Below are 15,815 nucleotides of genomic sequence, written 5' to 3' on the forward strand. Positions count from 1 at the left end.
ACAAATGATTAATTCTGTTATAAAACAGATTCAAAATATAGACTAAAAATACTTGCTACTCATTGTAAAATATCCAGCTGTTATACGAACTGCATTGAAGAGAGAGAATTGCCTATATACATGTGTTAACAACTGAGAGTCTGTATGTATGTGCTACCCCAGAAATATTATCATTCACATACTCATAAGGTAAATCAGTCTGCGTATTGATGACAGACATCGCCGGAGCCTGTTCCTGCAATCTAATCAAATTAGACTTTAGTTTATGATTTAAATAAAATATCTATCTATCTACAGTACTGAACACAACACTGCCCATCATGAGCCTGCAATAAAGATATACGAATAGGCGGGAATGTCACCAAAGCAATTCCAGTAAACAGAAACATGAATATAAAAATAAATAAATGAATCTAACTTGAATGAGTGACTGAAAGATCCAAGGGTCAGTGAGGGTGTTGTCTTTCCTGATAAGATGTTGAAATAATTCCTGAAAATGACGTTCACAGGCTCATGAATCAATAAACAGAAGAACGTGATTAAAATGCAATACATTATAATAAGGTATTAACTTGTGCCATTACATAAGCTTGTTGTTCTAATATCATTTATAAAATATAGCATTGCCTCCCTTCTTGCCCATGTTTTCCCCCTTTTTTTAGGGTTAGGATGGGTTTGTTTTGTGTCTGTATATTTTTTCTATTCTTTTTTTCTAACTCTTTAGTTTTTCCTTCAATACACAGAAGCATCCTTGTTTTTCCGGTGGAGGAACTATATTAGGCTACTGAAGCATTATTCATTTTTCCATATTATGCACTTCCTTAGGATTGAGGACATTTTTCTTTCTGACTTTTGGGGGAGATAAATGTGTACATGTTTGAATTTTTATTTTACTTGATTGTTTTGATACCAAAATGTGATGAATAACTATTCACGAAAATGTGAATAAATCGCTGCATTATGATCTAACATAGATTAAATGATCCTTATAGTAAAAAAGGTAAAAAGAAGGGAAATGCACAAAAGCTGACTGTGAAATGATCCCTTAAACCGAGTGGATGCTGCACACTAATGACTTATGTTTTTGAGCAGGTGTGAAAAATAAAGAGAGTCCTGTGTATACATTTGGAAGTGCTTCAATTGAATGTCGTGCTACTTTATCCTTCCACTACAACTCTGGCGGAAATGTTGGGCTTTTGACCCCATTACACTTATCTGACAGCTTAGTTGCTTTGCAGGTTACGATTTCACATAGAAAACATTTGATGAATAGAATAGGATTCATTATGAGTTAAACTTCACAATACAGTAGGTAAACTTAGCTCTTCCTCCACCATCTAAAACTTTATAATGCTGTTGATACTTTTCAACATGTATCATAATTTATTGACAAGTAGGTTTTCACGTACAAGGAATTTGCATTGGTGGATAACATAAACATAGTAAGAGGAACAAATACAATAAAAAATGTAATATATGAATATAAAATAGAAGAAAATGACAATACAAATATGAAAAAATACTATAAAAATATGTACAATATATCTGAATTGAGAGCTTTGCAATTATAGAAGTGGAAGTATGAAGTATAAAAAGAATATGCAATGTCCAGAGATATAGTCCCAAAAATATCATAATAAGCCAATAATATAAATATAATATTATAATAGTATATATAACGATGTACCACTCAGAAAGGGGCCATTCTGAATAATTAGTAGGCTTCTTTTACTTAAGTGCTTCTGAGTACTTTCTTTCTGTCTTTTTCACTCCCAGAATACAAATGAACGATTTCATAGGCGACCCTGAACTTTCGAGTCAGACTGACGCATATTTTTCTGTCCATTACGGTAAAAATGGCAGCATGGCGTGTGCTCTCTGCTCTGGAAATACGTAGAAATGGGGGTGTAACAGGGAACTGCAGAAACTCAAAGCAACTGTCGGGCTGGATGACCATTTCCAAAACCAAAAAGTGGCGATTACGGAAATAATCTCGGGGGTTGCAAACCAATAAACCCGCACAACATAGAGACAATTTGCGGTGATAATACAAGAGTCTAATGTTAGCACCTTTTTTTACAGCAGTGGTGAAATCCACGGAATGTTCCACACGGGAACAGCTGACCGTAGGATGCCGCACTTAGCCTAACGAGATGTGAACATTACAAGGGAAATATCAGTGATCAGATGTTTTCATATGAACAATCAGGTAACTACACTGCTCCTCTTGTTATCGTTTTGTCTCGGTTGCATTTTGGAGATTTACGGTGCGTGTTTACGGGAGATGGTTAGACGGGTTATTATGGCTGTCATCCTGCTCAACCTCCAGCCCCTCCTTGTTTTGCTGCTACCGAGTGCGATGTTGTAATGTTTACATTTAGTCTATGTTGCATACCACTGCCGCTCTCCTTAGTCAGCTCTTCATTAGGTGCACACTTGTGGATGCATTCAAAGGAATAATGCTTTGGAGCACTCAAAAACAGAGAAGACATTATTTATTAACTCTTACTGGACAAAGTGGGCCTGATATGTAGCTTATAAGGCCTAATAAAGCTTGATAATTCTCAAGTGTAGCATCACATTAAGTCTATTGCAGCTCCATTCACTGGCCTGAAAAAACTTAGCTGAGAAATATCCTGCAAAAGCTGATGAAGGGTGGTTCTCACTTGATCACGCAAGTGCAATATTACATAACGTCTGGGTAGTTTACAGTAGGACACTGTGGCCTCCAGTGAGAGTCACTTCAGACTGTAGGCAGTGTCTTCTATCAAATAAACACTTAGTGTATGTTTGCAGTGGGCTAAAGGTAATTCATTAAAACACAATTTTACTTTTAGTCATAATTGATAAACTGATCACTAATGTTTTTGTTTTTGAAGTGAGACAGTTTGCCACAAGACAGATGCTTTAGTTGGGAAACTTTTCAGGTCAGTGATGCTCAAATGGTTAAACATTACCAGGTTCCTTATTCCTAAGAGGTTGAAATGTAGAAACCTGTTCTAATTATTTTGTACTTATTTTTTGTACTTTGCATATTGACTGCTGTCAGGTTTGCTGAATATTTCCAGACCATTATTACTAATGCAATCAAATGTAAGCAGCACTTTTATTGTATATATGTTAGTGTGGATCTGCAATATCAATTGCTTTAATACAGCTGGGTAATTTAAATGTATAATAATGCATCGATCCATCAAATGGAAATAAAGTACAAGCACCTCAAAATGATACTAAAGTACATATGTGACAATTATTAAAATAGCACTGTAAAGCTGGCCGTGGTGGAAAGATACAATGAGAAAGGCGGAAAAAGGAAGGTCAGAGTATTTATTTGGTCTGACATTGGGCTTTTTATTAGGGTTAGGGATATTGAGTTGAATAATGTTTTTCACTAGTGTTTGGTGACCCTGCACCCTCTCAGTGCGCTTGTTGTTTGTAAGCTACAACTAACAACAGGAACAGCTTGTTTTGATACATTGTAGCTAAGAGTGTCTGGATGTCCGCTGTCTGTATTTGCTGCGCGCTGATTGGTCACTCACGCCAGGAGGCGTGGTTTTGTCATAACAATGCATTTCAAGGAACATACACGCGCCAAGGAATGTTTCCTGTCGTTGTGTGGCTAACGTTATCCTTTTCACACGGTTAACGGTATTTCCTGTTCAGGTAAACGCTGCCGTTAACGGACAGACTATTTTGCGGTTTCTGAAAAAAACGGATACCCTATGCAGCAGTTGGAAGCGAGTGTTAGCTGACAAGCGTTAGCAAGCTAATAGCAGCTCCGTCCGACATTGTGAAATATCTGTCGGAGGAAACAACAGTCGATTGATATTCAGGTTCCGTTAGTTTCTATCGGGTGATGGTAGTCGGTTAACCTGCAAGGATAACTTAATGGGACACGACTTTTCGGAGGCTGAAACACCTGCCATCTCCCCTTCTCACCGAGCAAGCAAACTAGCTAAGAAAGTAAGATGTGGTCTATGTTGTTGGCCAACTCGCTTAGCTTAACCTGTCCATACAATGCTGGTCTCTGTCTATGGTGTAACATGTTACATTGGTAGAATGTGCAGTGGTAATTGAGCAGTTGTCATAAACATGTATTTAACATGCTGGCTAAATAGCTAGTTATCTGCGGCTGGTGTGTCCTGCTATGTCGGGACAAAGCGTTAGCCTAGCTTGGCTAAAGTTAGCTGCTCTCCTTTAACAGGGGACGTCGAATTAGCCCTGACAATAAGGAACCAACGGCTGCCACAACGATAATGTTTGTCATTTTCGCAGTGGCATTGTACGGGGGTTTCCATTATAGTTTTAAGAAGCAGTGTAACGGTACACTGGCCTCCTAAATTGTATGATAGCGAGCGATCCTGCTTGCCTTCCACATCTTTTGTTGTTGCTTTGTCTTTTGAGCACATGGCTTTCCATGTTTTTGTTCAGGCAGGCTACAGCGACCCCCACTTATTCTGTCCCCGAATATGCTGCATTACTTGCACTGACACGTTAACACTTATGTACTCAATATTTTAACATTTTGGTTAAACTCAACACATGAAAAGTCTTTGTAATACACTCAAATTAAAAATATATAAAAATGGAATGTGTATAACTGAACTGTGACTTTCTTTATTAGAAATGACGTGAATTTCGTTACAATGGCTTAGATCTTGATCAGGCACCTGTGGCTGACATCATACTGTTATTTGTGTTATAGTTTGTTATAACACTGTCATATGGGTTTTAAATGTGTATGGACCTTTTCAAGTGTATTAATAACGCATACATTTAAATGGCTGCTTGGATATTGGAGCAAGTCAATATGAATGTTAGTAATTAAAAAAAGGTGTTTTAAAAACACCCATCATGTGAGGTAAACGTAATCAACTAAGAGAGAAATTATGCAATCTGGAATTAAATAATATCCAGATAAATAATTTAATGTGCAGAACTACAGTGGTTGTCAAGTAAGCCATTTCCAATAAAATGGTGATCTAAACAATTCCCTGAGCTAAAACATGTATCAATCGATGTATGTTCACATGTGAACAAAAATCCTCAAATCATTCATACCTACTCTTTGCCATCCTAATTTTAGGGGATTTACAGGACAGTTAATTTACATTTGGATTGTTTGAGATGTAACCTAAACTGCATAGTTTAGGATCATACACCTTAAGTGGTCCTCAGAGAAATTACTCATTTTAATTTACTATCATTAAACACTTATTGTATTACCATACAGTTGTATATATTCAGTTTTACAAAACCATATCTAATCCCACTGGGGTGTGTAGTGATATGAAAGTCTTTGTGAATTTTTAAAATGTGACTACACATTATACTTGATAGCTGGTGTATTCCTTTTGGAAAGAGTAAAACTAGCTATTTGTTTTAATCTCATGACTTTCCTTATTGACTAGACTGTGTTCTCAGCTGATAGATAAATGATATAAATAAGCTTTGTGGCATAAGAAGCAGGGTTGTGATTTTGTCAATTGGTATGTTTTTGCAGGGTTAAGACAATCGGAGGCAACATTCAAGTGCCTCCACTGAACAGTTTCCCTTCCCAGAGCGTGACTCGTCTGCACGGCGTCACCAATGCGACCATGGGAAATAGCAGTAAATAGGCTGCCACCAACAGCCCCCTTAAACCCAAGGAGGTTCCTTGGAGAGCCCTGCAACTCCCCAGTGCATCTCAGGAGAAGGTAAAACTGTTCCTTGTCTTTCCATAAGGTATTTTTCTTATAAAGATACATTTCATGCATTTTGTTGTATCTAACTTAAAAGTATTCAAAATAAGATTTGGATTTGTTCAACATCAACCAGGTTTCAGCTTTGAGTGTGACTGATGTGGCCTTACTTGAAGGCAAAATAAAAAAATGAATTACACACTGACTCATTAAAATAAGGAGGATTTTCCAGCGCAACATAATCCCACGTTAACGTATACTAAACAAAACCTCAAAAATATGACTTACTTGCGTCCCTTCAAGATATTTATGATTTCAAAGGTCAAAAAACATTGCTACATTGTGTGTATCAGGATTATTTACTGACATGTGCTCCAACTAACATTGGTGGTTATTATTCCAATAATATAATACATATGCAACTTCTTGTATTTCGATATACAGACCTTAATATAAATATCTTTAAAATATCACGTCCCCAAGGCAGATTTTTATTGACACATTATAGTCAGGTTTGGATGGAATTACACTTTACCACTGAAGTGTTGTGACTGATTACTTAGCACTATTAGTATCTATCTATATTATCTAGTATTTCTATGGAAAAGCAGTTGTGCAGAGCTCATTTTAAGGAAACAGAGTACAATCCAGCTACCTGATGACAAGGGTCTGTTTTATAAGGATAACGTATTGAACTATCTACAATTTCTTTGCAGCCCACCATTGAGACGCCAGTGGGGGAGACGAGACAGACCTGTACTGCACACTTCTCTGGTCCAGGATGAGAACTTCCATCATCTGCTTTTCTCCCAACATCACCAACAGGTTCCTTTAGATGAGTCCAGACAATACAGCCACACCAGCACACCTCCACGCATGCTTCACCCTGCTGCCCACCTGCCCCAGCAGAGCCCCATCATGGTGGATCTACATGACCAGGTAACCTAACAAGAACTTGATGGGTAAAGAAGTTATAACGTTTCTTGTCTGACCAAACGTATTCCTCAGTAATGTGTACGTTAAAAGGTATAATATGTTACATGACCGCATTAAAATGTCAAAACAACTAAACGTATGGTATATATTTTGATGAATCGTTGTTGTGTACTTACATTGTCCCCAATGTTTCAAACATAGAGAAATGTGTATTTTTAATCAAGGTGACGTTTCATTTGGTCGTCTGTAGTGGCGAAGTATCCCCTTTGCACAGCGTTGTGTGTCAGAGTTGTCATAAATTGACCTTTTATCCAGTTTTAAGCCACAATTTTATGTTTCTCTTTTTAGATCTTGGTAGTTTTTAACTACATATTTTAACTGGATGAAGGATTTTAGTCTTCAGATGTCTGGATCTTTAGTTATCAGTGAAACAAGCTGAGCAAATGTTCGCGCCAGCCGAATATTGTCAGAGAAACACTGATTTTTGACGTGAAACTGCTTTGTTCAGTGTTTTTATTGGTTTTGATCACCGGCTCCATTTGTTTTAGAGAGGAGGAGACCTGCAATGTCATATGCAACGAATTCTTTTTTGCAGACAGGCTTCTGTTTCAGGCAGATTGTGGAGTCACCCCTTGTCTCCCCCCTTTTCTTTTCTTTTAAGATGCACCAGGGATCCGTTCCAATTTCATACACTGTTACGACGGTGACGACCCATGGATTTCCCATCCACACCGGGCAGCCCCTTCCAGGGTGCAACACTCAGCAGCTCCCAGCATGCTCGGTAATGTTCAGCGGACAGCTCTCTCTGCTCTGCTGCCTTCCTCCTCCTGTGAGTTTGAAAAGGAAGAGCCCAAATGTCAGTGGCATCCATGTAGCACACCATACCAGCCATGCAATCTGTCACGTTCATGACTAACAAATAAGCTGCTGCTGTTACTGTGCAGGATTTGTGCTTTAGTCTTGATGTTAGCACAAGTATTAGCAACATAGAATATGATTCTGTTGTATATTTAGTTAATGTGTGGAAACAAACAAACTTCAGAATGATAATTAGTATGGTGCCAAGTGCTGTGGTTTTATGTATTACATCGCTTCTGTTCACTACATGCTTACAACATGCTTCCATTATAACTGCCTTACTGCGATTATAAGGAGCCCATTTGCTTTGATTATACAGAGGCTGCTTCAAAGTGTTGACTTTTATTCTTGACATAAATAACAGAAAAAAAGAAAATTGACCTTCATAAATTTGTGGGTTTTTTTCTTCTCTCTCCTCAGCTCATACAGGCATGTACCATGCAGCACATGCCAGTGTCTTATCAAGCCTTTCCACCCCTGATCTCCAGCGAACATTTTGTATTGCACCCGACCCCATCTGTACCCCCCCACCAGCCGCCGCACCTTACACCTTTGAGCCAGTTTGTCCCTTTACAGCCTCAGCACCCACGCATGGTGAGTAGTCCACAGCATACACATGTTCATCAATGAACGCACAGCACAGCGGATGTAGAATGTAATTACTAGTTTGTTGATTTGCACACATATGTCGGGTCTAATCGCTCCTTTTCTGTACATCTCTCAGCCTCTACAGAGGGTAGACAATGAAGTTGACCTAAGAGGGGACCAGCACCCATTAAGGACCTTCTCCTACCCTCCCTCTCACCACCCACCAGCACTGCCTCCTTCTCTGCCGCTACAGTATCTTCCTCAAGAGCCTCTGCATCAGGAGCTTCCCTTTGGAGTGGTAAGACATTTTCAGACCTTCATGTACCCAGGGAAATTGACAGTGCTCTTATGAGTTATTTTTAGCATGACCTGCTTCACACCTGTTCAGATCAACACATTCACAGCTGGAAGCTTTCCAGCACACAGGGCATCTGCAGGACTTTAAAAGTCTTCAATAGCATTATACTTTGTTTCCTTAATGCCTTAAAGCAGTGATTCTCAAACTGTGGTACGCAAGAGCCTTGCTAAAAGACCTAATAATAGCACTCCAACTGGCCCAAGTCCTTAACTCAACATCACATTATAATGATGTAAAAGATAGCTTTTAATCTTTTAAATATTTTAGAAATAAAATGTGGTTGGTCGCGACATGATGTCTGACATAGCATGAACTGGTAATGTTAGCGTTAGCTAAACGCAGTCGGATTTGGACTCCAGCTTTATTAAAGCAGAATGAGTGAAATTTTTAAATGTCTACAAAGTCCAAAAAACAGTTGAGAGGCAAACGACAACGCCGGCCCTGACAGTTCAGGCGCTAGCGGGGCCACTTCTAGTGCTAATTCTAGGTCAATGAAAAGACGTTACCAGGCGAGCTACCGTCACAGCGCAGAGAACCAGCAAAGGCTGTATATACAGTAGGTGAGGTGAGGCGGCTCTTTCCTTGTTACTTTGTTGATACCTGCAGGGCAAGCAGTTCTTAGGACATTTGATTTGGTACATAGTAAAAGTGATGAGTCTGGGAAGCTCTGCCTTACAGGGTATTCAAAGGTTTACAATTTGTTTTATAAGAATTAAAATATTTGTTCTTGTCTACCTTAGACAGTTATGTTAGTTATAAATGTTTTTGTGTCCGTTTATGGGCTGTTGGGAGACATTATTAACTAAAAGTGTGATTGTTTAAAGAGTGGATTGTGCAGGCAGGAGGCCATTCACTTACATTTAACACCATCAGACCTTTCGTGAACCCTCAGTGCTGTTCGCTACAACAGCTATGAAGCTCGTCGTCCCATAATGGGCAAGTGTTGTTTTAACAAAAACTTAATGTTAATATATCTATACATTTTATGTCGCTTTAGTGTACTTAGTTATATCGTTAGGAATTATTGTTATTTACTGCCGGAGTACTGAAATAAATAATAAATAATTCTAACTTTCAGTTTTTTCCATCATACTGGTATGATTGTGAGGCAGGCGTTACTTTGTATTCTATGTGGCATGAAAAAGGTTTTAAACTGGAACCCTGCAGAAACCCTGATCCTGCCACCGAGCAGCTCCACTGCAGCAGTCTGACACTATCTAACGTGCTCAAAAGGCACCACGGTGGTAGTTGGGCGGTAGTTTCTTACCCTAGAGGGTGCATTGAGTAAAAGTAAACTTTAATAGACCCTTTCCACGGGTCTAACTGGTATCATTGTTCCCCCTTTAATTATGGGGTTTCTTTTAGGAAGTTTTTCCTTGTGCGCTGCGAGGGTTTAAGGACAGAGGGTGTCATATCCTGTACAGTCTGTAAAGCACACTGAGACAAATGTATCATTTGTGATATTGGGCTATATAAATACATTTGATTTGATTAATTGCTGTATTGCATTACAGTAATTGCTTGAACTGATGTTATTAGTTCCACTTGTGCTCTTCCTGTTTTGACAGGTCAAAATGTCAGTTTTAAAGGTGTATGAATATGATTAATTAATATTGGAACAATATGTTTATATGAAGATACTTATATTGCTCACAAGTTCACTTTAAGTTTAGCAAAGCACTGAAGTAATACTAATATAATGTATATTATATCTACAAAGTCTGACAGTTTAGGTGAAGTCTTAACTTTTGCTTCAGTAAAACTTGCATTAGCTCATTATTGTAACAGCTAATAAAAAATGCTATCGAATGTCAGAATAAAGTTTGAGATCCACTGTCTTTACCAGACGAGGCATGGTGCTCCTTTTACTTATTGCTCATTGAAAAAGTTAGGACATTACTTTTTTTAACAGGAGCGGTTATTACTTGCATTACTCATGACACAGCTCTGCCAGAGATGCCTTCAGACCGCTTAAAGTAGCCACATGTAGCATCTTCTGTATTTAACAGTTAGAGAAAATAACTGGACTGTAATCCTAATATGAACTGCTTCTAAGATAATTGTGTTACTGTAAAACAGTTCTTGTATGTTCTGTTTTTAGGATTTCTTTTACTCACATTGCTCACCAAGAATTTCCAGCTTGTCCTTATTGCCTAAAGAATGCCTTTATATTATACGTCAGACTTTTGTAAAACTTGCTATCATGTTGATTATTATTAAGTTCACTGTAATGACTGACTTCTTATCTACATAATTAAATCTCTGTGTTTCTCCTCAGCCATACCCCCACATGCTGCCCCGGCGAGTGAGTGGACAGAGATACCGGTTGCAGCAACCTCTCCCCCCTCCTCCCCCTCCATCTTACTACCCAGGCTTCCTCCCATATTTCCTGTGAGTACCTGCAGTAAAACCACACTGTTAATGAAGTGTAGCTCTTTTACTGCGTTCTGGCTCTTTGCAGCTGCTCTCCAAACTGAATGAAGGTGAACAGTTCTTGTGTTAATGCTCGCTCAACAAGTTATGTTTCTCTCTCTGTTTAGGTCGATGCTTCCTGTGCCTCCTACAGCAGTGGGCCCGGCCATCAGTCTAGACCTGGATGTGGATGATGTGGAGATGGAAAACTATGAGGTTAGTGTGATGGCTCGGTGAAAAGAAAATTAGGCCACATGGAATCTTTTGACAACTTGGACAACAAGAATACTTCTTATTTAATCAGGCTATTTTAAAATGAACTTCTGTCTCAATCTCTCCTGTTCCATAATGGATATTCTCTCTCTCTGTAGGCATTACTGAATCTGGCAGAGAGGTTGGGTGAAGCGAAGCCACGTGGACTCACTAAAGCCGATATAGAGCAACTTCCGTCCTACAGATTCAACTCAGAGAATCATCTATCTGAACAAACGCTGTAAGCCTTTTAATAAAACAATCTACTTACATCCCGTCCCTACAGATGTATCTATATCCTGGTAACTCTATCCTTTCTTCTCCTCAGGTGTGTTGTGTGCTTTAGTGACTTTGAGTGCAGGCAGCTACTTCGGGTATTACCTTGTAACCACGAATTCCATGCAAAGTGTGTGGATAAATGGTTAAAGGTACGTCGATGCCACAGTGTTCTCATAGTTTTCTGTAAATTGTTTTGATACGCTGTGCTTAACACCTTTATGCTTTCCGCTTGACTTCCAGACCAATCGCACTTGTCCCATCTGTCGAGCCGATGCGTCGGACGTACACCGGGAGGTGGAGTGAGAACTGTCTCTGAGTGCTGAACTGGAAAGCTGCACACACCAGAGTCTGTCCCAAAACTGGGGACATCTGCCACCTAACCTGCGTCCTCCAGTAAATATTGCTTACCAACCCACCACTCCTGCCCCTTCCTAAATAATAAGCAATCCAGGATTTTTTTCCTGGAGCCTGTTGTACCTCTGCTGTGCTTCATTGTCCAAGTCTCATGAAACCCACTGCCTATCGCAGCCTATAGCCAGAGTTCTGGGATCGCCAGCCAGTTCTTTCTCTGCCCCCTCGTTGCAGATTCCAAAGATTTCCCCTACAATGCATTATTTGCTGCTTTTGTTTACAGGGTTTCATTTTTATTTAGTGGATTTGGTTGTGGTGTTCATGAAAAGTTGGAGTCCTGCATTGGAAGAGGTGAGTCGGGAGCCCGGAGGATGATAGGCTGGACACCTTGTGCAATTAGCAGAAAAATAATAGGAATACTTCAACATGGGTATCTGTGTTTGGAGGCGACGCCTGACCATCATAGATGCATGTTTGTGTAGGTGTTGGGCAAAGTGACTTGTTAATAATGTATGTTCTGCAATAATGTATTGATAATTTCAACAGTTTTACCCCTTATTTGTTTTAGATTTGCCAATTCTAATAGGAAAGTGTGACTTGCTGTGGTTAAATGCAGATTCTGTTAAGCCTCATGTTATGGACTTCAAGTGATGGGACATGCAACTGTGGGGTTTCTTCTACCCCAGATTATCCACTCTGGAACACAGATCTGTACAAAAGCAGTCAAGGATTAATGGACTGCGTCTTTTTGAGGTCATCTGGCATAACTGCACAAGTGCTACATCCACCCTCCACGTCAGCATTGTTCCTCTGGCAAGTGTGTATGCGTGTGTACATATTGTGTGTGAGTGTGTGTGAGTTTGTGAGTTTGTGAGTGTGTGTGTGTGTGTGTGTGTGTGTGTGTGTGTGTGTGTGTGTGTGTGTGTGTGTGTGTTTGTCCTGTTCACAGAGCCAATGCATTGTGTAACCACTGGATACAGGGCAGCATGCTAGGATTTGCATGAACTGTTGATTCAGACTAGCAATATTTTAATCAAGCATTGCCACCAAAATTGTCGAATTTTAAGAAAAAGAAGAGACAAAGAAGCATACTAAAAGAACTGCTTGCTTATTCAGAAAGCGCCATGAGGGAAGACTAGCATGTGGTTCCACCCTGACTGCGTTTAAGGATGGGAGTCCTCGTCTGAAGGCTGTGCTGATGCCATAAAGCTCTGGAGGCCTGTGCAGAAAGCAATATGTGCAGTGAGTGGCGAGTTTTAAATGAACTTTCTTCCCCTTTTTAGGAAGACTGGGCTTTTTATTTCATTGTTTGTGAGCCAAATCCAATATACAGATATAGCCTACTGTTCAAGATTTCAGATCTGCCTTCTTATGACCTTGACAAGCACAAACCTATTACTAATCCTGAAAATACTTTGTCATTTCCACTTGTTTTAAAAGTATGCCGTTTAAAAAAAGCAAAGAAAAAAAAAAGGTTTATTTATTGGTTTTATCTTCTAGAGAAAATACATTGAAGGAAACAGTTGGAGCACTAACATGTTTGTGTAATGTATGTGTTATAATCTGGTAACTTGGTCAGGTCATTGTCTAAGGCCACGGTGATGGTGTTGTAAAAGAGCAACTGTATGTATAGCTTCAGTGTGAATGCTTTTAGATAAACGTTTGAAGACAGAAGAATGTTGAAAACCCTTGTAGAAGTCACTGGTGACACTCCACGTTACGCCAACTGTGCATCCCACAGTGATCAGGGCGGGGTTCAGATGACACAGAGCTGGAGAGTTCAGTAGTGTAGAAACACTGTTCGACTTCTAGTTCCCTGCTTGAGTTTCACACTAAAAAAAACAGGATACATTTGGGCTGGGAGGTAAAAAAAGGGCAACAAATGGACTTTTGCTTTGTATTCACTCTCGTCTCTTAACTGCCCCAGTAAGCACTAACAGGCAGTTGTAACCGGCAGTTTGCTTTGATGTGTAAAGGGATCTAGCCTTTTTTCTTTACTTTTGTTTCTTAATTGAATGTGAGTCTTTGACGTGTGTGCCACCTTCAAGAGAAAAAAAGAAGCCATTTAATGAGTTAAACCCACAGCTTTGAGAATTAACCTATGTGTACATATCTATTCGCTGGCATATATTGTAAGTTTTAAAAAAATCACTCAGGGCCTCTCGGTATATAAAAATAAAGGAGAACAGTCCATTTCAAATGAAAAGGATGCCATGATAAGGGTATATCTGAATTTAGTGTGGTCGTTTTCCTCAGACCACAAATAATTTAATGTAATCAATTATAATATTCTGTTTTGTCGGAAATAGTAGATATTACATCATTTAAAGACAGGCATGCGAGAAAAAAAGATCAGTAAATATGTTATTAATATTCACTGAAAAGAGGCAATGTACACTGCAACTCATTACAAGTGTATTATTCAAACCTGTTTGACTTTTGTTCTTTTACTCAAACCATATGTTCCACATAGCGGTTGTGAACCTATTTCTGAATGTGCCGCAGTGCACACTATCCTACCTAATTCACTCCCAAATCTACTTCAGAGGTTTTTTGCATGACTTGAAAAAAAAAGAAGTAAACCAAGTGTGTTATAGTGGAGGATATCTCAAAATCTGGTGGGGACCTATTTAACGGTGCACAATATGCATGCTTGTCAACCAGATCCCAACTGATTTTTAGCTCTAGTTGGCTTTGGGTTCTGGGGGTTTGGATCTTAACGCTCAGCTGATAACTGCCATGCATTGTACTGCACACATTTGTAATAGAACTGAATGACTACAAGATTTTATTGCGCTAACTTCATTTTATAGAGCGGAGAAAAAAAAACTGGTCTTGAATCCAGAAATTCTTACATACTTTGTGTTATTGTTATTGCCCTAACGACTGAAAATGACATGCTCTGAAACTACTGTAGTTTATCAAAAGCCATAGTGAAAAGGTGCTAGATGTTCTGCTTTTAGGTATGAAAACTCACCTGCGTGAATGCAATAGTTTGTCATTGATCCCATGTATTCTTAAAGCATGTTATACTAATAGCCCTAAACAATGTCAGTGAAAATCAATATAGTTTAAGGGATTTTGAAAAGAATCAAGTGTTGTCATACTTATTTCAGTGTAGTGCTGTTCCTGCCTATCAGGCTATTGCTCTGTGTATCAATATCTTAAAATGTATTGTTCACATATAGATAACTTAATTCATGTTAATGTTAGCACTCTTATTTTGGAGTAAATATTTTATTGACAAGCTACCCTGTTAAATAAAAAGAGAACCTCCCATTAAGGCCTAGGTAATGAGGTAACTTGTAATGACAACTGAGAATAGAGTCTTGTAGTCTTTCTGTTAATAAGAGTTATTGAATAATCTCACAGCTTGTGTGGTGCGAAGATGTGTTCCAATAAGCAGCTAAAATTTATTTAGGATTTGTGATTGATTGCTCCGTAGATGCCATTTATTGTTTACCAATGACTTTTGCTGTGGTGGGATAGTGGTTTACTGTTCTTACTCTCCCTGGCCTCTAGGGGTTCTTGCCTGAACACCAGACTACCCACCCGCCAACAGAGCCAGGGGCATGTGTTCTGTGTTAGGCAGATATTTTGCTTTGGTACTTGCACATTTACAGTTACCTCATTTTTTCCATGTTTGTATTGGGGGTGGGGGGGACAACTAATATATATTATATATAGGAAATGGTTCTTATTAATGTTATAATTTTTCATTCCATTGGAATCATATTGTTTGTAGCATTTAACATAACTAGTTAGTGTATTATATATACATCTGTATACTGTTTGAAATTTTTAAGATTTGTACTTTTTTTAAATGAAAGTTGCTAGTTATGCTTTACCAAGTAGTGCAATCATATTTTTTTTTAATTGTTGTGGCTGATTTGAAAGGGTTGTTCACTAATAAATGTATGATGTATACCAATATCACATTTGTCTTATTTGACTTTAGTTATTAAAGGTTAAATCTCAAATGTTATTAGCTGTTATCAGTTTTAAAAAATAACACTAATTCTTCAGTGATGTGAAAAAATGTAATATATAAACTCATAGTATAGTATGACATAAAAGAAGTCATAAAAAAATAGTATGTC

General features: G+C 38.7%; 1 protein-coding gene across 6 annotated transcripts; it reads left to right on the forward strand.

The window, feature by feature from the left end:
- Positions 1–1,891: 1,891 nt before the first annotated feature.
- Positions 1,892–15,648, forward strand: rnf44 (ring finger protein 44). 6 transcript variants are annotated; one of them, XM_029441576.1, is made up of 13 exons: positions 1,892–2,209; positions 5,504–5,696; positions 6,398–6,620; positions 7,279–7,446; positions 7,896–8,069; positions 8,200–8,361; positions 10,700–10,812; positions 10,962–11,049; positions 11,205–11,326; positions 11,414–11,513; positions 11,605–12,066; positions 12,402–12,957; positions 15,238–15,648. In XM_029441576.1, exons 2-11 carry the CDS (start codon positions 5,590–5,592, stop codon positions 11,665–11,667), a joined length of 1,320 nt encoding a protein of 439 aa, XP_029297436.1. In that variant the 5' UTR covers positions 1,892–2,209; positions 5,504–5,589; the 3' UTR covers positions 11,668–12,066; positions 12,402–12,957; positions 15,238–15,648. The 6 variants fall into 6 exon arrangements, with proteins under 6 accessions (XP_029297436.1, XP_029297437.1, XP_029297433.1 ...); XM_029441577.1 differs by having other exon boundaries at positions 11,605–11,757; XM_029441573.1 differs by having other exon boundaries at positions 11,605–12,957.
- The last annotated feature ends 167 nt before the right edge of the window (positions 15,649–15,815 follow it).

The sequence above is a fragment of the Cottoperca gobio genome, chromosome 10, assembly GCF_900634415.1.
Source record: "Cottoperca gobio chromosome 10, fCotGob3.1, whole genome shotgun sequence".
Lineage (NCBI taxonomy): Eukaryota > Metazoa > Chordata > Actinopteri > Perciformes > Bovichtidae > Cottoperca > Cottoperca gobio.